Source organism: Festucalex cinctus, chromosome 12 (assembly GCF_051991245.1).
Source record: "Festucalex cinctus isolate MCC-2025b chromosome 12, RoL_Fcin_1.0, whole genome shotgun sequence".
Classification (NCBI taxonomy): Eukaryota; Metazoa; Chordata; class Actinopteri; order Syngnathiformes; family Syngnathidae; genus Festucalex; species Festucalex cinctus.
The window spans coordinates 8,593,527-8,619,098 of NC_135422.1; the positions used below are offsets into that span (position 1 = coordinate 8,593,527).

Genomic DNA, 25,572 nt, shown 5'->3' on the forward strand with positions numbered 1-25,572 from the left:
TGGTATCAACCTGGCACCCTCAATATCGTGACACTTTTCCCTGAGTTGTTTGGCACATATTGATAAAAACAATTTAACAAGCGTCATGACACACAATATAAACTTCTCAAATTCACTTTGGAATTTTGAAAGCAACAGAACATGCTCATTGTTGTCTTGAACATGTGTGATACAGCTGGTGAAGTATCAAGGACATCAATACATCTGTGAATGTTTTCTAACGTTTTAAAGCGCATTGAAAAATGTTGGCGCACTAATAGAAACAAACAATCATCTTGGCCTCCATGGCTCCAATATCCAAAAATATTAACCCTGCTTACATGAAGTGTAAAAGGAAGGAAGTAGATAAACTCATCATTTACAATCATGCATCTATTGCATCATTTTTTTTCTACTTGCTTGCTTGGCGATAATTCATCCAGTAACACTTTTGCACTGTTGAATGGTGTCCATTTACATTTACGCAACTGCAGTAATTGCCGCTGGAGGCCGTGAGAAACACAAGAAAATCAAACAAAATGATGCAATTCCACTGTTAAGAATGTGAAATGTACATGTCATGTCGTTTTCTTGTTGGTTTGTCAGTTAGCAGGACTGTGCAAAAATTACCAACTGATTTCCACAAAAGGTTTGTAGAAGACTGTTGCATCAACCAAGGATGATTATTTTAAGTTATGTAAACCCTTTATACTGTACCTCGATTGTGGTCTTGAGTGTCCGTGAGACTTCTTCACTTCGCTAGCTTGGGCCATCGGCTCCGTCTTGGTGGTCTGTGTTGACCTCCACCAAATTGTCTTTGGTCTTCATTGTCCTCTATTTGCTTGTGGATTCCATTTTAGTGCCAGATGTAGTCCTTTCAATCCCTTTCAATCTATGTCCTATCAATCCCCATATTTGCTTCTTGATTTGAATTTGATACTGTAGTGATATGCAATGTCTCACATTGACTATTTTTAAGGATGCAGTCTGAACTTCAAAGTGGTCTCAAGTTCCTAAATGCACTCTTCTCAATGCTGTTCTGGTTTCGTCCTCTTGTTTTGCATACACAATATGCCAATGATTCAATTTTGGTGCAAATCCAACATTCTATGGTCTTTTTTTTTTTTTTTTTTTGACATTTTGCTTTCTTACCAATCGACACCTTCTTAAAATCATCGCCCAAGTAATTTTTTTTCAGATTTTTCATGAAACACAATAAAATGAACCAATTGCATCATGTGGAGATGACTTACGCAAAAAAAAAAAAAAAAAAAAAAAGACTTAGGCAATTATTTTAAAAGGGTGACAAAATGCGTGTCTAACAAAATTCAGTCTTATGCAGGAGTTAATTACTGTATCATTGAAGCTGTGTAAAATGACTCGTATTCAAATAACAGTTGCTCATGGTGGATGTTTGCCTCTGGTAAGGATCCCAAAATAGCCACCCAAACCGTTCCACGTTTAGGTATACCTTCATTACAGATAAAATGCTTTGTTGATAGCCGAATTGCACACAATCTCGCTGTTATGATGTGATGTCATACTATTTACAAAGCTGAATCATGAAAACATTGACCCAAAACATGTTCTGTAGTGAACTATTCTCCTTCTGCATCCACAATAACTAGAGAAACATGAAAGGTTGTTTTCGAAGCGGTCTTTACAGATGAGTGGCAGCCTTATGTTTTACAAGAACAGGAGGAGGTTTTTAAAAATGCCTCTTAGCTTGTGATTTCTCCGAGCAGAGGGGTAAAATTAGGGCTTTGCAGACAGCCACAAACCCCTCCTTGACTTTACAAGTGTTGGGGTGGGGGGTTGCGTAGTTCATAGTTCACACTCCCCTGTGGCAGCCTTACAGAGTTATGAGCCATTAGGAAGAGCCTGTAATCCATACACACACGCCATCGTTCCCAAAAGCTATCATTAACATTGAAGCTGGACAACCTGTTCTCACTTTGTCTTCCCCAAAACCAGGAGTGCCGCTTTCGCCACTCCAGCTGGTGCGTCTGTTTGTAGCCTCCACTTGGGCCACATGCTTCTCTAATTGCTACCATTGTTGAAAGTTGAGTGAAAATGAGGTAATATTCAACGCCTGGACCTACAATGAATGGAATCCTGTTTTGGGTTGTATTGATTTACTCATTATTGGTCTTCAGCTGATCATCACTTTGGATTTTTTTTTAGATAGCAGGTGCAGACTGGAGTAGGCGGCATCGCTTACCATTGTGGCCTGTAATGGACACCCATTACAATTAAACACCCACTTGGGACAGATTAATGCCCAAGGGCGCGTTTGATCTCGGGGAACATGCTTTGTTATTTTTATTTATTTATTTATTTTTTACTGTCTTAGAATAAAGTGCAATTGCACCTCCACTACATTAGGGGGCAGTGGCACTCTCATTGGCAGAGTGTGCGCAGGGAGCATTCGCTCTGTGGTGTCGGGGTTTTGTTTGCACTGAGCATGCGTGCATAACCTTCAGCATGGTAGACAGCCACTCGATCACTTGAGCTATGCCATAACTACTGTTGAATAACATTGCTGGTGTGTCTAAAAGGAGACCAAAAATGAGGACTCCACCTGACACCAGTAGGACTGACATGGCTCAGCAGGTTGATTGGCCAACTCCCAACCTTAAGGAGGTTCTATGATTGTTCCTCAGACCTTGAGTGATTTGTTGTTGTTGTTGTTGTTGAGTATTTTACTCTCTTCCAAGTATGAAGTTTAATTTAGTTTAGATTGGGACCAAATATAGTCTTTTTAGAGTAAAATTTACTCTACGAAATTTACTGTTTCCAAACATTGTTTAAAATTCTTCCAAAAATATCCACTAGACACCTCCTCCCATCTGCAGTTGTATGAGTAAATGGCCTTGGCCACTGTTTGACTGATTGTTGAATACTTGAGGTCCTAAAGCAATTGAGGCAATATGAAAATCACTACTTGACTGCAACCATCAGAGGCTCTGTTGATTCAGTATCAAATTGTTTGGTGTCAAGACTACATGATGTCAGCTATGGGAAGATGAGCTCCGTCTTCCAGATGAAATTGTCCTGCTAAACGGATCACTGGGATGGATTTGACTTCCATAGATCTGGTCAAATTACCCTTGTAGTTGAAGATCTGTCATTTTTGTAGCTGTTTTTTGGACATTCATAACACCATGCATCTCGAAGAAACACACAACTTCACCACTGATTGATGCTTTGACAGCCACATTAAATTAAAAAAAACAAAACAAGCAGCCACATGTCCGCTGAAGCTGCACCATTGTCACGGGGAAGCACCCGCCCACTTCAAGACCATATGGAAGCAGTTGGTTATACGCTCCCCCTGGAGAATGAAAGTTTGTGGATTTTGTTCAAGTCAGCTTTACAAGTCGCTGGCATTATGCCCCCAGATATTCCTCAGATTGGCCCGGCATGTGGCTCGTTAGCCGCTGAAAGGGAGAGTATAAGGTGCACAGTATAGCATAGCTGAAAGTAATGTACACAGAGTCATGGGTCGACTGCAGGTTAGCAAAATCCCCCAATGAGCTGAGGGTGGTGTGGAGAATTAAAAGCTCCAGCTCCCGTATTAGACAAAAACACTTGATTCAGAAATGCGCATAGTATGTGACAGAGGCTCTATAATCTGCTGAAATATAAACCGTGTAAGATTTACCACAAGGAGAAAATACATGATCATTTGTCATGCCCCCGTCTGTTTCACATTAGAACAATAGAGAAGCTTTATAGTTGATGCAGTTTTGCTCGCGGACAGCGACGTCAGGTTTTGGCAGGCCTGCGGTGATAGCACTGGACTGGCAACCATGTGGAAGTCACATGCAAAGAGATTAACGCTCACTTGAAATGATTAGTAAAATCATATTAAATGCTCAATAGAGCAAACTTTTAAAACTTTTGCCTCCCGTTACCTTTAAATGGGACGTCAACTCCCCCCAAAATGATTGACAATAATTTGTTCTATGCAGCCCCACTAGTCTAAATATAGTATTCTGGTTAATAATGTGTGAGTGGAAAATGAGTTAAGCAGCAAAAAAAGAGCTTTTTTTTTTAATCACTATCAGATGACGACCATTTTGCCACTTGCTGTTGAGTGAAAATGACATCACAGTTGCTCAGGTCTCAGGTAACAATCAATCACAGCTTAGCTTCAGAAAAGGTGTGAGCTGTGATTGGTCGTTACCCGAGCCCCGAGCAACTGTGATGTCATCTTCAGTCGACAGCAAGTGGCAAAATGGCCGACCCGAGTTGTATAAAAACGGCTGGAAATTTGTGGAAATTTTTGTTGGTGGTGTTGAATTTTGTCATTTAAAATTTATACATGTATTATGAACACAAGTTGGGAAACACTGTGAATCAGGGCATTTAAAATTTGAATTTGCTCTGCAGTTACAAGGCTGCAAATATTGTTTTATTTTCTTTGCCAAGTTTTGCTAAACAATTACATATTTGAGGAGCAACTTTCTAAAGCTGTTTTTTTTTTTTTTTGTAGGATAATCCCAAAGGTTTTATTAAACAATAAAAATAATGTTATATGTGTCTTGTGACTGGCGACCTCTTGCCCAAAGCCAGAGGGGATAGACCTCTGTTATCAGCGATAATGTTCTCTTTTCGTGCCACTTTTCTTTCAAGATAATTAAGCCACCCCTACATTATTATTAGTGAACTCTACTTACCTTGAAAAACAGCCCCAAGTTCTTTTACTGAAACATTCATATTAAAGTGATCACATCAAATCCAACCACCTTAACATTGCAAATACTTTACTTATTTTATTGGGATGGGTGCATTCACTAACGCTTTAGGCATGGTACTGTAGCACTAAAAACTTCCTTAAACCCATTTTAGGTTTGTGGATTGCGGAATAGGATTGGGAGAGAATTATAATCTTCACCTAAATATGAAGAGGAAATGCTGCAGCAAAGTCCAGAGAAAATGCCAGGTCCATATTAGTGTGTTTTATTGCTGATCAGCATGTTTGTTTGGGGTGTTCCAATCTGCCAACAACGATCTTAATCGTCTTTTCAGATGACTGGATTTGGACACAACCTCCAAAAACTTGGCCCGTCTGTCTCCGTAATAATTAAGGCCAAAGTGGCAATGTCAGGAATGTTTGCCATTTGTCCTTTTATTTCCGACGGATTCTGGTTTTATTACTCCCTCAAAGTAATGATCGCTGCACATATTTGTGAAATGGATGGAATGTGAGGCAATTAGTTTTAATGATGTGCAAAGACAAATCTGCACGACAGCAATTACTGTGACAATGTGCTCACCAGGCCAGAGGCAGGGTCCACTGAAGACGCAGACAGGCAGCAGCGCCGTAGGCCAAGTCCCGCCAAGAGGCTTCATGTGGGGTGCATGTAACTGACCTGTCCATGCCAGTGTCATTGTTGGAGGTTCTGTGACAATGTTTTTACTGGAAGAATGGCCTTTCACACATCACGGAAGACACACATAAACACATGGGTAGTCAAATCTCTCGTTCAGGCGATTTTGGTTTTAAAGTAGCATTTGAACATCTTCAAATGTACTGCACATAATAATAAGTATAATAAATATAATAATAATAATAAATATAATAATAATAATAATGATAATAATAATAATGTATCAAATTAATTAAAATTGTTAGTTAATATAATATAATTACCTAATATATAATTAATATACAAAATAATAAACATAATTAACCATCACAAAAAAATAATGTGAAAAATGTACTTTTTATTGTTTTATACTAATTGTTGGGTCTCTGGTGTGCCTGCCCGCTAATTAAGTGTGAAATCAAGTATTTTTTTTTTTCCCAGTAATGCTGAGATCCATAGTGGAGAGTAGTGGTCTGCGTGGATGTATCGCAGCATCCCAGAGCTCAGCACGTGTTATTGTTTTTTGGACAGCAAATTAGTTAGTTGTGACCGAATCAACAGTGCCTCTTTTGGTTGGGAATAAAAGTGTGATATATAAACAATGAATTGATTAAACAAAAAAACAAAACAAAAAACAGTGACTCAAAGAATGATATATGCTATTGCCAAAGATCACATTTGGATACTAAGTTCCTCATAAAGTGGCTCAGATTTCAAAATAGTGACCCAAAATGCAGTTCGTGTGATTACAAGAGAGCAAATCTAAATTATCTTTCTTTCTTTCTTTTTTTTTCTTTTTCTTTTTTAAATCTCAAAGTATGTCACAGGAATCTGTGGCCTTCTCCAAAACTTGAGCTTGAACAGAACAAGACAAGAAGGTGGCACATAGCCAGGCCATACAAGCTTGATGATGTATTGACCCCCTTGCCAGACAGAGACCAGGAGTCATGTCATTCCCATTTTATCCCATGATGGAAAATTCCCATCACCGCCACTGAGCTGTACCCACCCCATTTCTACTGTGTGTCGGTGTACAATTCATCAGCAAAACAGTCTGACTTTTCCTGATAGTCATTAAATGTTTGAATGAATCTGTTTGGCTTTACCACAAAACTCAAGAGGGTGTGATATTCAATCCGTAGTTTGTTAGCTTTTTGTCATCACATCTCACCATGACTACACATAATGAGATGGTCTTTTTTTATTTTTTATTACCAGTCATGGTGAGAAAACCTAAACATAGACTTTAGTTTGTCTCTCCCGAGGTAATGACATAAAAAAATAAAAAATAAAAAAAACATTTATGGGGAGAAAAAAATGTCAATGGTGGACTTTCCCTAGTGTGAAAAAGAAATAAAGTAGGGCCACGTAACCTGCGAACTATGGCTATGGCTATATGAGGAAGTACATAGCAAGTAGAAGGCAATGGGGGGCTTTTCTCAATTCCAGGAGCTGTGCTTGTGTTTCGGCCTGTAATCTGTCAGTGTCCAGAGCGTCTATGTCAATAGCATTCCATAGCTGTGTTGACAGAGTGCTGCTCTTTGCTTTGTGGCCTGATTTACCGTTAAAAGGACAATGTCATAAATCCCCTCAAGCATCCTCTATTAAAAACCTATGTGTCACAAGATAGAGAGGCTGTTTACTTAAATGGCATGCCGCTGGGCTTTCGGAGCTTGAAGTATCTGTAGTGTGATGGGTGGATGTGGAAGTGGGTCGGCGCACTGACACAGATTATTTTTCCATGACCGTGACATAACCTCTGCACAATGTATTTGCTGACATTTCATAAATATTATGCAGGCGTACATCTTCGGAGTACAGTAATCACTTTCAGATGGAGCTTGTTTTTTTGTTTTTTTTTTAAATGAAAGCAACATTTCTATATAATATTGCTTTATAAAATGTCAAATATTTTTAGATTCCCCCCGTCATGCTCACATTGACAGGGTATATTCCAGGTGTCTGCAACCTGCAGCTCGTGTGGCTCTTTAGTCCCTCTCCTGTGGCTCCATGTGGATATCTAAAAAAAAAAATAGTAGAAATTAATATATGTATATATATATATATATATATGTATATATATATATATATATATATATATATATATATATATATATATATATATATATATATATATATATATATATATATATATATATATATATTTTATAAAATTTTCTTTAAATAAAATGATTAATCAAATATTCAAAGAATGTCACAGTCCAAATTTTTAAGTTGTCAGAAAAAGAGAGATGAAAGGTGGATGAAAAAGTTTAAAAATACATCAAAAAGTGACCATAAAATGTCCAAAAAGGTAGAGGAAAAGCAGAAAATTACCATAAAATGTCCATGAAATTGCCAAAAAATGATGGAATGTAATATTAAAAAAAATCATGCAAGAAAACATTCAAAAAGTAATCATCAACTGTCCAAAAACAAAAGAATAAATTCTGAAAATTACCATGAACTGTCCACAAAATTGTTAAAAATGTCAGAAATTTGACAGCAAAAAAGGCAGGAAAAAATGTCAAAAAATAGCCATAAAATGTCCAAAAAAGGCAGAAGGGAGACAGAAAATTACCATATGTTCATGAAGTTGCCCAAAATGTCATGTCAAAGTTAACAGAAAGGCAGAATAGTCTTATGAAAACAAAGTATGACAAATTGCAATAAATAAATACATAAAATAACAAAAAAAATCCAAAAACGGAAGATGAAAGGTAGAAGAAAATGAATATCAAAATATTGGATGGGGCATATTTTTCTGTTATTGTGCAGTTCTAATTAGCTGTTACCGTCAGTACATTGGACTGACACTAACACACTGTTTCTTTCATCACAATGTTCAAATGTTTTGCGAGTCCAGGCAGATTTTTTGTTATTTATTTGTCCTAAAATGGCTCTTTTGACAGTAAAGTTTGCTGACCCCTGTTATATCTCATCTGTCCATTCGTATTGCGGTTGCATTGGTAGATATCAGATTTGTATCAGACTTTTCTCCATATTTTGATGGGGCCTGATTCCAATCTAAGGATATCTGATTTTTATTTACATTGCCATGACTCATATACAAAAGTATGCCATTTGGGAGCTAAAAATTGGAATCCTGTCACTGACTCATGTAGTTTAATCCATCCTAATTTGCAGTGAAGACAAACCCACCAAATTCTAGATCTGTGACAAAATCGCTCCCTATTGCCCTAAACAGAACCATGCACCTTGATTACAGTCTTTTACCTTAGCCAGAAGCTGGATAAGTAGTTGATCACATGTATGTTTAAAAAATTGAACATGACAGCCTCCCCCAGGCTTTCTGCTACATAAAAGCTCGATAAAAGGCTCAGAAGTTAAGCTAACGGACTCTTGATTGAATGCATTTAAAATGAGCCGCGGTGCCCAGAATAAGAGGAGACATTTCTATTACTGATTCTTGATACAATTGGGGGGTGGGAAATGTTCTAAAATGACCTGCTGAAAACTTGAACTCCATCTGTGTTCTCTCTTCAGCCGACTGCCAGCCGCCCTGCCAGAACCGCGGCTCCTGCAGCCGTCCGCATACCTGCGTGTGCCGCTCGGGTTTCCAGGGGCCCCGTTGTGAGGAGGTGGCCCCTGAGCAGGTGTACATCCATGACAGGGGGTCTCTGAGGCGTGTGCAGCCGGGCAGCAACCCTTTCCAGAGAGACCAACCACGGAGACGGCCCGCAGAAAGACAGGCCATTGATAGCACCAAGGTCCAGACCCCGCGACCTGCGACCACCAGGCAACCAGTCCACACTGCGTAAGTGATGCAGCTGTTCTGTTTGTAGAAATAAAATCTTATTTTAGCTATAGAGTGTTAGCGACCATTAGCTAGAGCGTCATTGTTAGCTAGCATGCCCAGTGGCCATAAAGATTGATGCCTTAAAAAACCGCGAAGTGAATCAACAGGAAAAGAAAAACAATGGTTGAATGAATGTGATTTCTATGGAGTCAAAGTTGTCTGTGACATTTTAGCTTTTTTTGTTTTTTAGCTGCTTACACCTGATGTTCAAAGGTCAGTCTAGAGATAAAATCTTCATGCCGTAACTTCACCTCTCTGAAAACTTTCAGGTCATTTTTACATTATTACAAATTCACAGCCATTTTGAGAATGTTACTGGTGTGTTTATCTGAAGAAGAAAAATCTCCAGAGCAGTTTGTTTAAAGTACCTTTACGGTCATACAGGGAGTCCGGCAAAAAAAAAAAAAAAAAAAAGTAGCTATAAACTACGCGATTACAACATTTTTTAACTTTCTTGGACAAACAACTAGTTTAATTACACTCCTCTTCAAGTGCCCGTGTTTACATGTGCAATAAATCCTTCCAGATGAGCTGATTCAACCCCTAATCTTTGATATACACTATGTAAAACAAATGTCAAGACTGATAAGAATTTGCTTCCATACTTAAAGTATTAAGGTAAATCTCTAAGATATGGAAACATAACTTGGTTTACCAGACAGAATGATCAAACATGCTATTTTCTATGAAAATAGACTGTGGCAATTATATTTTCTTAGTGTTTGACATTTGCAGATTTTCTTCCAGATTTTAGAATAACTACAACCCGTCCAACTTGTAATTGCCCTGATGAACATGTCTTTTCAGCTAATTCTCCAAAGACTGCTAATCAGACAGGCCTAATAGTTTCTTGGCTGAAAAGTGTGTGACTGTTTCAGGTCCATTCTGCTTATTTAGAAATAACCTTTTGGTTTGATTAATTGCCCGATCATGGACACAATTGTGTTATTTATTGGGGATTTAGAGCTATTTCCCAAATAAATGCTTTCTGGGAAAATGTTAATAGTTTATTATTGCTTGGCCCAATCCCTACTCTTATTTGCTCAAGTTGTTTTACCAAAATCTGGGGGAGTGGTGGTTAGTGACAATACCAGTCTGTACCTGAGTATTGCAACCTCAAGGATTTCCTCACTACCGGTACTCTAATAGTGGCCAAGTGTGTTTATTTAGTCAACGTGAATGGTCGAGGGAGAATTGCTGCTTCTGTTACGCTTGAAATGGGACTGTGCCAATTAATCCATTTTACCATCAATAATGGAATCTAGTTTGTGATTGAATTAATTGCCACTTTACATGGATGCTCCTGTCTCAAGAGTGCGGTCAGAGGAGAGAAGCTAGAACACTGGTGAAGTAACATATAGTCACATAATATTTGTACTTACTGCATGGCTGCAAGACCACACTGAAACTGGTGACATAATTGCAATTATTGTGGGAATGCTGAACAGCATTCAAAATCTAACCTTCGACAGATTGCAGTTGATTTATCATTCAACTACAATGAATAATTCATAATTTTCACATATTTCACATATTTCAATTTATTTATTTACTTCATAAGCATTCCACATGCATTCAAATCTTAGCATTTAGCATTCCCACACAATTTCTCCAGAAATTGCACTTTGTCGAGTTTGCTTGGTCATTTAATCATTATTCATTTAGAAATGTTAAATTTAAATGTATTATATACTGTAACCTTGTGATTTACCGCAGAACTACTCCAGGGTGTACTCATTCCTAACTAGGATAGGCTTCAGCTCACAAGCTATTAATAAGTACAATAGAGAATGTGTGGATCTATAGTATTCATTATTTTTTATATTTTAGTCTTTAGATTTCTAATCTTTTATTCACCAAACCACATGATCATCATCTATTAGAGTCTTCCATGGGGCTTCTCATGCTAATTGTTCAATTGACATCTTAAGTGCTTGCCAGTGTTGTAATATCCTGGCTTCACCACACTCATGTTTGTGGTATCTGTGATCAATTGTAAGTCTTGGCAGATGGTTCATAGAATAGTATTGTGCATCCCACTTTCCAAAATGGTTATCTTTGAGTCATAGTAAATCTAATTGCTACTCCGCGAAGTTGCCGTGTGTATTCCTCTTTGTTCTTGACTCACACAATATTTCTGCTTCCTGACTCACAGTTTTGGGTCAAAGCGAGTGATAGTAAAGGGAAGAGAGTATTGCTGAGTCACGCGTGCCCTCGTCGTGACTGTTCACCCTCATAATTTTGTGAAAGCTGACTAACGACTTGTAAGAAGGGTGGTTAGGTTCCAAGATGAGACATTTCCCTCTTCCGGAATTCAAGATTTCCCAGCATGCAGCTTTGGCTAATTATTAGATGTGGTTGTTGCGTAAAACCCTTAACATAACAGGTGGATAATCGGCCAACATTGTAAATCATCTCAGATTTATTTCTTTTCGCGGTCCTTCCAGCAAGCTTTAAGACAAATTGGAGTGCAAATCTTAGATCTCCTGGACTGACAGAAAACGTTCTGCATTCTTTTGGCCCAGACTTGACTTGAAAGGATGGAAAGTGTTCCCCCTGGAGAAGAAGTGGAGGATGCAAGTCTTGGTTTCATATATCTGATTGATGTTTCACTGCTCCAGAGCCAAGAAAGCACGAGCAACATGAAGTCATAGAGTGAGATAGTGAGACAACAACACCATTGCCCAGTTTTGGTATTTGGATTAAGGAGTTGGGAGGACTGACGTCTGCTTCAGAAATCTTTTTTTTTTCTTACCTAAATGCCCAGGGAGTAAATTCCTTCCCATATGTGCAGCTACTTTCCTTCTACATTCGTCCTACTGGCGAGGGTAATAGGTACTAAATAAGTCTGTCTTGGATCACATTTGACTTTTTATGTCAGCGGCACCCTTTTATTGACCTCACCTGTCAAGTGGCGCCGAGAACAAGCAATAGTTTGGAAAAGGAATTAGACAGACACAAGGAGAGAAAACATTTAAATAAAAAATTTAAAACAATAACTACAGCGATAATAATCTCTACACAGCCGAGGATCACATCTCAGTCTCAGTCTTCTATTTGTTTCATTTATCAAGGCAAAGTTGTTGGCCAATAATGCTCATCAGCAATTGTAATAGAAAAACACAAACTCAGTGAGTTTTTTGACCAGTCTGCGTAATGGCCACCATGAAATTAAATGACCTTAAATATAATAGTTTTCTCTTTCCAATGGGCTGCCATATAAACTATAACTGAGGTTATTGTGGTGAATGATATGACCCATTACCACATCATTACATGAGTACTCAATAGTCATCACAGGGCTCTAGACCAACAACTACTCCTGTTAACCTCAGTGTTTCCAAATTTGTCACTTGGTCGCACCCCTTTTCCAGACATTTTCATTTGGTAATTTCAAAGTTTCGTATGTGTTTACTTTATAAAATGTGAGAATAACTTCATTGTCTTTACTTAAGTTAAATTAACCATTCATTCCAATCATTCCATCGTTTTCTGATTTTTGTGGAGACTGGACTGGAAGTCAGTGTCTTCAGTGCAGGAGCCAGACATTGCTATCTTAGAGACTAAGCAAAATGTCATCTAGCTACCACATTTCTTTTCTTATTAAGTGTATAAATGGCACAAAACAATACCACTTTTGGCCCTATGCCTCTTTGGCTTGATGTGCAGTAGTGACAATTATTACAGTGAAATTAAACCTTAAAAGTCTAACAGTCTGTTCAGTTAGGTTGGCCCCTGAAACATTGCTATCTTAAAGCAATAAAGCACTCTTCAAACACTCTCTTAACTGTAATGACAAAGTAGAACTGTGTAATAAAAGGTGCTTCACGACTTGTATTGGTATGTTAGTTGCTACTCCTGCTGCTTACTCATTCCTGTGTCTATAGATGATCATCTCCTGTTGGCATGGCTAGAAACTCCATTGGGACAAATTAGAGTTTTGTGTTTGTTTTGAATGTGTCTGCTTATTTCACAGAGCTTCAGATGTACATTCTTCTGTTTTTCACATTGTTACCGCTTCTATTGAGAATAACAAAACTCTATATCAAATGTAAGAGAAGTTGTGTTGAAAATCTTGATCAACACGTGATACTGTTGCTGTTGGTGTGCATCTTTGGCAGCAGCCATCATTTTGTAGGAAGTCTAGAGTCTACCTGTAAAAGGTTTGTCAGTGGGGCAAAAGCCCATCCTTTAGTTCCTGTCTGCCTGGAGTTAAAAGTCTTAACATATGTTGGACTTTGGGACACAGGAACAACCCTTCACCTTTTTTGACATAGTTTTACTCAGCCTTTCAACTGTGAATACCAAAAGCCTCAATAACATGCGCTTGAGAACTCTAAAACTGAGATTTTAATAGAGGGGGGAAAAAAAGAGCATAGTCATTTCCTCACCTGAATTGTTACGTGTTAATACACTTCATTGTGACATTGGCCTTTCCTGTAAGTGTGACACAGCAGTCATGAAAATCCTGTCACTGTCAGCATGACATCCTATAGATCACAGATGGTCGTGGTAGGAAGGTCAAGGCCAATGATGAACTCCCTTGGCTGAGCTGGAATAGTGATAACACATAAATCACCTTCTCCATTGAGGCCCTCGTATCACCTCCACACCCCCATTAGTCTATGACATCAGTCGCCTGCAGGAAACAGATCGGGGCAGAGCAGGATGTGAGGATGTGTGTGCAGCATGTACATCATCCCTGCAAAGGTCATCTTGCTCTCATTTTCTCTTACATAATTGGGCTGTAGAAGGCACCTGGACAGTCCATGTAGCTGTAGCGATAAAGGTATCTGACTAATAAATGATGACTGGATAGTTAAAAATGAAATTATTTTTGTTGAGACACTGTCTCATTGATAACATCTCGTAACTATGCTCAACAAAAATATAAACGCAACACTTTTGTTTTTGCTCCTATGAGATGAACTCAAACATGTAAAATGTCTTCCACTTGCACAATATCACCATTTCTCTCAAATATTGTTCACAAACCAGTCTAAATTTGTGATAGTAAGCATTTCTCCTTTGTCGAGATAATCCATCCCACCTCACATCAAGATGCTGATTAGACACCATGATTAGTGCACAAGAGTGGCCTTTTATTGTGGTGTCCAAGGCACACCTGTGCACTAATCATGGTGTCTAATCAGCATCTTGATATGGCACAGCTGTGAGGTGGGATGGATTATCTCGGCAAAGGAGAAGTCATATTGAGACTGGTTTGTGAGCAATATTTGAGAGAAATGGTGATATTGTCTTTGTGGAAGAAGTTTTAGATCTTTGCGTTCATCTCATAAAAAATAAGAGCAAAAACAAGTGTTCCGTTTATATTTTTGTTGAGTATGGATTGTCTGTAATATAATTTTTACCCCTCTCGCAGTAAATCGAGCCAATTGCTGGCTCCCCCTAGAATTGTGATACCTCAGTCATTTATGATTTTTTTTTACTTCCGACCACTCAAAATGTTCAGCGGCATCAGACCTATCGATACATATATGTTTTTATTTATTTATTTATTTTTGGATGCCCTCTATGGACAATAAACGCAATAGTGTGCTATGAACAAAAATAACTATAATGCACGTAATATATAAAACAAATCCAAGTTGGAATATATGATGTCATGTCATTAGAGCCTTGAATATGTTAATGAATCCTAACATCAATTTTTTTTTTTTTGAACGCTCATTTTTTTTGACAGTAGCAATTTTGATTTTTTATCCCTCTCGCAGTAAATCGAGCCAATCGCTGGCGCCCCCAACAATAGTGATAACTCAGTCATTTATGAATATTTTTTTTTACTTCCGACCACTCAAACTGTTCAGTGGCATCAGACCTCTCGATACATTTTTAATTTTTATTTATTTATTTATTTATTTTGAATGCCCTCTATGGGCAATAAAAGCAATAGTGTGCTATGAATGAAAATAACTATGATGTATGTAACATATAAAAACAAATCCAAGTTGGAATATTTGATATCATGTCATTAGAGCCTTGAGGGGTTATGAATATGTCTGTAATGATCAGTTCATCCAACAGTAAGTACTAGTATCCTAATTTGTATAGTTTATACATGAAAAATGATGATTAGGAATTAACAGCAGGGAACAAATAACAGAGACAAATGACCCTTAACAGTATGATCTCTGCATTAACCGTTATGACCCACGTACAGTATGCATGGTGACTATGGCCGAGTGCTTGTGTGTGGGTTGTTGATTCAAGGCTTTGCACATAACCACACGGTCGTTTCTCAGAGGAAACTGTGGTCATAGTGGGAGTTCTCCTTGTTAATCATGGATCACTGGTTGCTTTCACTCCCATTACAGACAAACCACACCAGCAGCAGCAGCGCAGACTGGATCTGCTTTCAAAATCCAGTAGGTGACCTTGGCACCTGTATGGAAACATAATTCATAAACAGTGCTCTTGTCACTACTCATTATCAAATATGTCAAAGCACAACAAAAAAGTGGGAGTGGTTTTGAAGATTTAAAAGAAAAAAACAATAGCACAAATGCTGCAGTAGCTCCACATGTGTAGTTAAAGTGAATTAGTATTTGGATTGTTGTACTGCTGTAACACCTGACAGGCTGCATTGGTACCTTTTGGCCAGTAAATGTCAGTTACGACATTTCGACCTGTCCAGAGTTGATTGTTTTGCTGTGTCGGTATAATGAGAATGAACTTGGAAGTGGACCGTTTGCTGGATGCAAGCTTTTGCAAACTTGACATTTGACCTGATCTCTTCTCTCTTATAGCAAATATTGCGTGCTTGCAAAGTTAGTTGTAATCTTTTTAGTGCATGGCAAACCATACTGTAACTCTTAAATCTATATGGCAGAAATAAATATCTGAGGAGAATATGACTGAATTGCTTTTACAGGAAGTTTTAGTTTTTATTGCCCTTGGTTTGATCAATATATTGTCTCGGTGTTCGTTTATTGTTTATTGTCATTCGAGAATCATGCTGCATTCGTGGAAAGTGGGAGGTCGGACTTTTCCGAATACGTACCAGGAAGTGTGTACGGGAATACCTCCTTGAACTCGGAAATCCCACTTGCGAAGTTGGGAAAAAAAATGTACGTGACAGCATGCCGCTGTCTCCCTGCATGGAATTATACGGTGAACTACTGAACTATATGGAATGCTTATGAAATAAGATAAATAAATACATAATATATATTTACCTCATTCGTCATTATTTCTCTTGCGAGAAGGCAAGTTTGCCCGATGTCAAAATGTGTTTTGAGAGCCCAAACAAAAAACAATTTATCACTAGCCGCCATTTTGGTTGTTTACTTTCGTCTCGAACGCTTTCAAGTTGGAAGTGAGAATATCCAACTGGGATAATTCCGATTTTCGACGTTCCTCGAATGCAGTATTAAAAGTGGTAGAAATACTGAGGAGAGCAAACATGGGCAGGATAAACTCAGAAGACGATGTTGTCTGGCTTCACAGGTAAACAATGTCTATTTGAAACAATTCAACAGCATCAGGAATTTCCATCCAAGTTTTATCCAAATCTGATCCAGATCACATTTGGCAACAGCTTATCAGACATTTTCACTGTCAAAGCTTATTACTGAATTTGGAAACTACAAATGAATATTTTTTTTGTCCCTCTGGACACTGAAAGAATTTTGCATGTGGATGAAACCTCCCTATAGCAACAGGAGTAGGAAACGATATTGTCACCATGCAGTCGTTGGATATGTAGGTGACACTTTTTTGAAAGACTTCCTAGAGGTCCGTCCTCTGAGTGTTCTTGTTTTTGTCTAGCACCAGAACAAGGGATATGGTTCAGCTTCGCTCACTGTATATTACTTGACAAGTGTAATATATGTGTGTTGAAGACAGTCTAAATGTACTGTATACTGAATTTCAGTAAGCTTAACGCAGCAATATTGACTCAGTTGGGCCAGGAAAAGTAGCTTGTGTTTCTGTCTAAAAATACAGAGCCAAATGAGTCCCATGAGTGTTTGGCTTCCTGCTAGGCCAGGGGGAACAAAGGACCATAGAGAATTTAGCACTCAGCGTGGGACAGATACGTCTTTCACTCCCACATCTCATTTCTCTAAAGCCTTGTCTGCAACACACTATCTGGGCAGCAGTGTCAGTTGGCCCAGTTTCGTTGGGAAAATCAAGTAAATTGGTGCAGGGGACTAATCGTTTCTAGTGCCTTATTTAAGCAGATGGAGGCGTGGAATCTCAATATATACCCAGAATACAGTTAGAAATAAGTCAAGTATTATGTGTTTACATGTGCCTGCACCACTGTTATAGGAACCTTTCTTGATTGCTGTAAAACTTCCATCAGTCGTCTTCTGTACCGGAAAGACATTCTGGATTTCTGTCAGAGCAGTCTGTGACATGTGACACTCACAGAAATAGCTGAGTCAGCAATGGCTCTTCCTGCTGACCTGTCCTGTGGCATTTTGCTAAGTGAGTGATCAGAGTAACGACAACAGACCAGCGAGGATTGAATTACCTCTCAGCTCACAATGTCTGCAGACGTTATGATTGTAACCCCTGAACCACATCAACCGCACCACAGTGCTTCCATCCAGGATCAGACCTCTTGATTTATTATGTCTTTGGCGCCCTCAGAGACAAAACGGGAACTGTTTACCCCACTACAGTTGTGTGTTATGTTCATGTCTAACTCTATTATATACTGTGGAGTCAGTCATCCAGGTTATGATAATCTTCAAAAGTTGAATTGAAGGCAACTTGAACTTTTGGTAGCATTTTTGTGTTTGATCGAAAACTGAAGTCGCTTTCAACAAAACCAAGAAGTCCAGTTTTCTCCCATTCAACACTTGCAAATCTATCATGTGCTATTTTCATACTTGCACTCAAATGATACCATTATAATAAAATTGCATTTCATCTCATAATTTCTCAGTGTATCAGGTCCAACTAATACACTTTTCTATAGTTCTTTGCTGTTTTTCATGCTTGACTAGACCCATTTGTATGAGCCCTATCCCCATTGGGAGACAGAAAAAAAAGCCTTATCCAATCCAAACCCGCAGTAATTCATTTCACCCAGGATCTGGCTGCTACTAGAGAGATTCTTGGAAGGCTGTCCAGACAGAGAACATGATTTAATCCAGTCTCAGTGGCGGGTGCGATAAGCCTTTAGACACACCCATATTTTCACAAGGGGAAATATTCTTCCAGGACCCACAATTATCTAAGTCATAATGACTGGAGATGTTATCAAAAAAAAAAAAAAAAAAGACTGGCCCTTAATTGCTCACCGATGTTTGGCCTTATCCCTCCACGTACTTTAAAAGAAAGTGTCTGTGTGCATTGAACTTACTCATTTTAAACTCCTGGCACTACCTTCAATAAATGTAATTTCCAAGGAGCGTGCATTTCAAACAAACCACTTCTTTGGATGCATGAAACAGTCATTGGTTTGGCTGGGAAAGGGAAAATAAGTTTGGTTCAGCCAAAAATGAATACGACACAATTACAAACATCCATTACTAAGGCTAGTGTAAGGGTTGCTTGTACTATATACTAACACTATTGGTGCATTCTAATTGATCTCTACAGTAGTTTACTTTTCGCACTTGGTGCACTTTGGTCAAGTTTGCACAAAGTAACTAAACTCTGGTGTGGTTTAGTTGTGACACAAAAGGGTTCTTACCTCGATCAACTGGTAAATGAAGAAATGAACCTGTCTGTTTTCATACGCTTACAAAATGCTTCACATCTTTTTTTTTTTATTTTTTTTTTTAACCACTGTTTTAAAAGCACCCATTCCATCAATATAATTTTTTCCCACTGTTTTATGTTGACTGCCGCTGATAGTCCACTGAATTTCAATGGCGCCAACGTAATGAAAAGATGATGTCCACGTATCGGTAGCTACCATTTGAGAGGAAAGTTGTTTCCATATTGTTAAGTAGAACAACAGCTTAATCAGAGCAAAGCTATATTTAGATATTGACGGAGAAAATGGCTTGTTTCAAATCGCAGGCATTTGTTGAACCAAGAAAATTAGTTTGAAAAAGGGCAGCCTGCTCATTTCCAGCCGAAATGATCTAGCACATGTGATAAAGGAAAATAAAAAACTAAATAAATAAAAATGTGGAATTAATATAGCATTTTCTTCATTTTTTTCATTACTGTATCGTTAATGCAAAAGATAACTGTCATGACTGGGTCATGCCAGGATTAAGTTTGGGTTATGCAAGGGTTATGTTTGGGTCATGACCCTGAGGTCAAGTGTCTGTTTTGAACTGATGTAACCGGCATCTAGTTTCAACTGGTCTTAAACTATGTGATGTCAAGAGTCTTTAATCTCTTTATCTGGTCAACAGCCAATCAGATCATTCAATGTCAGTCCTGTTACCCACATGTCTAGCCACAACCAATCAGATCATTCAATGTCAGTCCTGTTACCCACATGTCGAGCCACAACCAATCAGATCGATTCACAGTCTATATAAACTGTGTGAGAAATGTGTTTGTTTGTTAGATTATTACCTCAGTTCCTCTGTGGATCTCCACAGCCCAAAGTGGCTTGGTGTCTCGTGATTCTCGATGCATCACGATCCAACCTCAGAATGTAACAATAACCATGTGAGTGACATTTGCTTTTTGACACCTAATGGGACAAACCAAATGTAGCAACTGCTCTTTTGCTGATTTCCTCCCCTTCCCACCCTTTTCTTTCTTCCTTGTGCTCTGGACTGTTTTGGTCATTTTGACAAGTTTTCTAGGACCATATCAACAAATTGACCTCAATCAGCCGGATGAGGGAGTCGTTGTTATCATTTGTAATTTGGCATTCTGTTATCTGTTCCATGTTTAAAATCAGTTGTCTGTGCAGCTCACTTAAAAGAGATTGATTACCCTTGGAAGATTTCATCTTGATTTTTGAAGTTTCACTACTTCCATTAGCCACTGAAAATGTGGTGCATTACTGTAAGTCAATTGATTTGTGCTTTAATAACATTAAAGATTTTGAGACAAACCTACAAAAATAACACAATAAAATGTGCTATTGTTAGTGTAAGTAGTAACACAATACACAAGTGTGTAATTTCAATAACACCAAGCTGCCGCCTTAGATTTGCCACTATTGCTTTAGGGTTTTCATGTAAAATTATATAAAGTGGAATTACCATCATAAATGAAGAAAATACAGCAACTAACCCAGATATTCAACAGTTAGTTCAATTTAGATGAAACACAGTTTGCTGCTGTACTGCCCAACTCACCAGCAGCTCCCAAACGAGTCTCAAATCATTGTCTTAATTTCTGCCTCTACGGGCTTGTGTAGATGATTCAGTCCTGCACAATTTGTTGTGTTGCAACTTGCAGCGGTACATTTACAAAGGATCTTTGTCCAGTTTGCTGTCAGCTGTGGCTGGGTACTTTGCTTTTTATGCTCCGGGTAGGAGCACAGATTTCAGTGATTACAATAGTTCTCATTGCTCCTCTTCGCTTCTTTAATGAATTATGTCAACTTCAATTTATTATTTCCTTTACAGTGAAAACATTTTTACTTTAAATCAAGAGTTAATAGTGTGTTTTAAAATAATTGTATTTTAGAATTTTTACCTTTTGGCGCCCCCTAGATTCCACTGCACCCTTAGCATCCAACTACTGTATTCCTAACTAATAAGACTTTTTTTTTTTTTTTTTTTTAAATAAATGTTTTTAACATGTAGATATATAGTTGAAACGGCTGGAGTGTTTAGCTTGGCAAAGTTGGCAATATAAAGTGAAGGTTTACTACCAGAGATTAAACTTCTGGAAAAAAACTGTAATTTTAGGTCAGACTTTACTGTGACAGGAGAAGTCGCGGAGTTATTTTTGCATTCCCAATTAGCATAAAGCCTGCCACTGTCACTTTACACGACCTCGTTGCTAAGAGAACCACACAACAACAACGTAATGAAAAATTCCCCAGGGTCGGATATTATATTTAATGGCACATGCTGGGAATCAAACCTCAGGATTTTATAGAACGAATGACACGGGCCTTGGTGGCAAACGATGAGTGGATGAATGCTGCGTAAAAAGCCTGAGAAATGAAAAGTGTGACCACAATTGGTTTTGACTGCCGGTGGTGCACATGGTGTGGTGCACTGACTTGTGTGTGTATAAAAAAAAAGGATTAATTTATTTTTTCTCAGCCCACAGAGACTTCTTTCACCTCCTAAAATATACCGAGACTGCTAAGACAAACCAAATTCCAGACTGAACTTTTTCACTGTGGTCTCTGTGTGGTATATCAACTATTTGAAAGAAAACATACTCGGATCTTTTCAAAGTAAAAGCAAATATATTTGAAATACCCAGATAGCAATTAATCTCTTATCACTTATCAGATATAAACACTGTAAACACGTGTTACAAAATGAAATTCTGCACACGCAATGTGATACTTGGCAAGCGGGATCGAAATGTATGATAGCATCTTCACGGTTAATCTGGAATGTTTGAAGTTTCCACAATACATTGTAGTTTACGTTTTAGATGGGGATTTACAACACTTCTGGGCTTAAGATAGCAAAACATGAACAAGTGTGTATGTGTGTCTTTGAGTTCTTAACTTACATCTCCTGGGACTGTGAAGGCTTTCAGTCATCCAGGTCATAGATACTGAGTCTGAGAAAGGTAGAATGGAGTGCAACTGAATTTTTTTGGAGAGTATCGACGACATCTCACCCGTCATCAAAAGGCTTCATCATTTTATACAAATTGAGAGGAGACACATCAGACATGCTGGTGTTGCTTTACTACACCAACACCAGTTCATCTTCAAGCCACTTGAGTCAAGTGTGAATGTTACAATATTAAGTGTTGAAAGATTTTGTCAAATTATTCTTGAAGATCTGCAATACTTGGAAATTCTCGACAGTCCATTAGGGATAGGTATAATGATTGATGAATCATTCGATCTGTTGATCTTGTATAATTGATTATTGCTAAATTGGGTCTTCAAGCTATTGAGGCAAAAATGAATATACGCCATTTAGAGGTACTGTTGATTCACTCTAAACTAGCTTCTGATCTAAACATGTCAGCTATGGGAAGTTGTGCTACATCCAACAATAACTTCACCATGGCAACACCTGAACGGAGTACTAATCTGCTTGAAACAGGAGTTCAGAACATTCAGAGATTATTCCATCCCATTTAAAATATTTAAAAATCACAACAAATCCATTTACTTAATCTGTAAGATTTTCGTATTTCCTCGATGAAAGAAATTCAGTATAATGCCCATCCTAACAGTAGTAATTCACAGAGCTGTCTGTCAACGGTAATAAATATACCGTACTGTGAGATTACTTTGCCCGTTGCATACAGTACTTTGGCTTGGACTATGTTTTTGAATCCCTCACAAAGCACTCTCATTCAGCACCGCGATCCATTCATAAATCAATCCCATTTGCTGAAAGATGTTTTTGTAGCGGTTGATTGAAGTAGTACTAAGTTTTCATTGTTTCAGCTGCTGTTTGCACAATTTTCTTAATTTATGGTGCTCCCTCCACTCAGACTTCACCGTATTTGATGGCGAGGTATGAAATGAACTTTAATGTGTTCCCTAAATGAATGAAAATGCCCAAACTTTGATTTACACTTGTAATGACGGTCATTCACTTTCCCATTTTCCAAGTAGCCTTTAAATTGCTACAATTTCATACAACTCTTACGTAAAACATGTTTTGGCCGACACTTGTAGTTGGAAAAAGTGTAAACCTAGCTTTAAGGTTTAAACAAATATCTCAAATTTCCCAAGGTGGCCAAAGCAACTTGTGTGGTTGTAATGGTTATGGCTGCAGAGGTCCGTCATTCATTTCACTGCAGGTCATGTCTGCAAGTCACAAAGGCAAATGTGAAGACCAAATATGTCCATTTTTTGAGTTGTGTGTTGTGATCCAGACTGTCATGCCCATTCCAGACACTTTCCCCCCTCTTTCAGACTCTCTTGTTTAGATTGTATTTTCGAAGCCAAATAACTCTCTCCAACATCCAGGCGAGCTCCCTATATCATTCTATTTTCTGCATTGGCTTCTATAAACTGGCAATCCAAGCTATTAGACATGGTTTTGGACGAGGCAACTTTCAAACAAATGGAAATGAAAAATGGGCATTGCCAAGTAAGGTTTGTGCTGAGCTTGAAGGGCTGAGAGGTGAAAAGTAATCTCAAAATAACATACCTCTTTTTCATGGCGTTGTGCTGTCGGAAAAAGTAGGTAGTACTTCAAATAATGAATTAGTTGTAACTGACAAAAACCGTTATTTCAAATGGAAATTTATTGGAAGAGACAATAACAGAAGCCACCAGACTGGGTTGTGAGGAAATGAATCAACTTCGGACCAAATCTTATGTTGCAAGACCTTACATAAATGCTCGTCAAGCAGGATAGCCTACGGAGATTATTTCAATGTAAACAATTCCTCGGGATCTTGATCACTGTATGTAGATGACTCCAGAATTTTCCTGTTCATCCATTTCCCAAGACTCCTGTTTCCCGATAGAAGGATCTCTGCTTATATCATGACAACTTATGCTCTCCAAGTCGACTGAAATCAGCTTTTCTGGCAACCAATCAACCAAACCACCTAACCAAATAGTTTGACAAGGCCCTTGGAGTAGATTCAGCAAAAACTTCAAAGTACACCTACGTTTTGGCCTGGCATTGTACTGTATTGGACACAATTTCACGCATAGTTTGTGTTTAGCATCAGTAGAAGCTCAAAGATCAGAGTGTTTTTTTTTTTGTGTGTGGCTTTTTTGAACTCGTCTTCCAGTTCTCAAACCTGGCCTCCTTTCACAGCACTTCACTTTGCTCTACTGCAGCTCCAAGACCATCTCCTTTCAAGCCCCATCTGGGTTTAGTACGTGAGTCTGGAACTACCATTCATGCTGCCTGTCAAGTCTTCATGAGTGGCGAGCATCCGCATGCTGTAATACCAAAACAAGTTCAAAGATATTTACTGTGACTGAACGCCAAGTCATGGTTGTGCAACGCGTTGGAAGATTTACAGGGTTGGTCCTTGCTCAGTGTAAATTCTTGGCTCTCATTGTGATTTGTAATTTCCGCGTATGTGATGAGGTTTAATAGCTTTCCATATGACGAGTGAAAGAGGACCCGACCAATAGCGTTATGTCTTGGAGGCCTTCTTTGCAATCAGATATCAAAAGATAGAAGATTAAGATAAATTGGTTTGGCTGAGGTTTACTTTCTCACAGTACAGTTAGGTCAAGAATGATTAAAATATATAAAAATTAGTATATAACAGTTTTTATCTTTAGAATTTATTTGAAATACACCAATTAAAATGTGGTTGGTTGTGTTGACTTTATGATGTGTTTTTAGAATATTCTGAAAAAGATGGAGGTGGGGGAAAATCTGCATTCTTAAACTTGGCTCATTGAAACAGCAGTAAAAAGTTGATATTTTGTCTGGAATGAATTTGATAACTTCATTGGGTTTTTTTTGTTTTTTTTTTCTTACAAAGAATAACTTTAAAGGGAAAGCCAACCCCAAAAAGTATTCTTACAACCCCGCTAGTCTAAATGTGGTATTCTGGTTAATATTGCATTAGTGGAATATTAGGTTTTTTTCAATATCAGAAGGCGGCCATTTTGCCACTTCTTGTCGAGTGAAAATGACATCACAGTTGCTTGTCTCAGTAACAACCAAACACAGCTAAGCTTCAGAAAACAGGTGAGCTGTGATTGATCGTTGTGATTGGTCGTTGCCTGAGCCCTGAGCAACTGTGATGTCATCTTCAGTCGACAGAAAGTGACAAAATGGCCGTCCCCTTACATGGATAAAAACAGCTTGATTTTGCTGCATAACTCATATTCTACAAACATAATATTAATCAGAATGCCATGTTTAGACTAGGGAGGTCACATTTAACATAGTATCAAGAAATCTTTAAGGTTGACTTCCCCTTTAATAGATAAGCTGGTCTCGTGGTCAAGCATGTAACATCTTCTGTTTGGTGTAATTGACCGTAGCTGCTCGGAAACATGAGCTTGTTTTACTTCCAGAAGACACAGAACCAAATAATCCTGTTGTGCGTCTGTGAACTGCGCTCACATTTAGCAGCTTATTCATTGGGATCATCAGGGATTTAATTGAACATGCATGGCCATCATTTGATATCCCAAACATTTTTCCATGTGTCTTTTAAAATCATGTTCAGTGTAATCTTGGCCCGAGGTCTTAAAATTGCTTTCAAGTCACCCAGAACAAGGAGGGGGAAGAGTTAGTTCCTCCTTGGCTGCTTCGCTGGGACCTAATGATGACATCAAGTATGCAGAGTTGTGCTTGCTCTCAGTGGCCCCTGATCTGCAAGGCAGAGGGGGCAGCGGTGAGCTCATGTTGGAAGGAAGTCGCT

The 25,572-nt window shown here is 38.3% G+C and overlaps 1 protein-coding gene across 3 annotated transcripts in view; it reads left to right on the top strand.

The window, feature by feature from the left end:
- Nucleotides 1-25,572, top strand: part of LOC144031247 (latent-transforming growth factor beta-binding protein 2-like) — a 101,367-nt gene that overhangs the window by 12,264 nt on the left and 63,531 nt on the right. For all 3 annotated transcript variants that reach the window (XM_077538166.1, XM_077538167.1, XM_077538168.1), the window contains exon 3: nucleotides 8,862-9,132. In XM_077538166.1, the coding sequence (XP_077394292.1) occupies nucleotides 8,862-9,132 (271 nt within the window). The remainder of the gene's footprint in view (nucleotides 1-8,861; nucleotides 9,133-25,572) is intronic.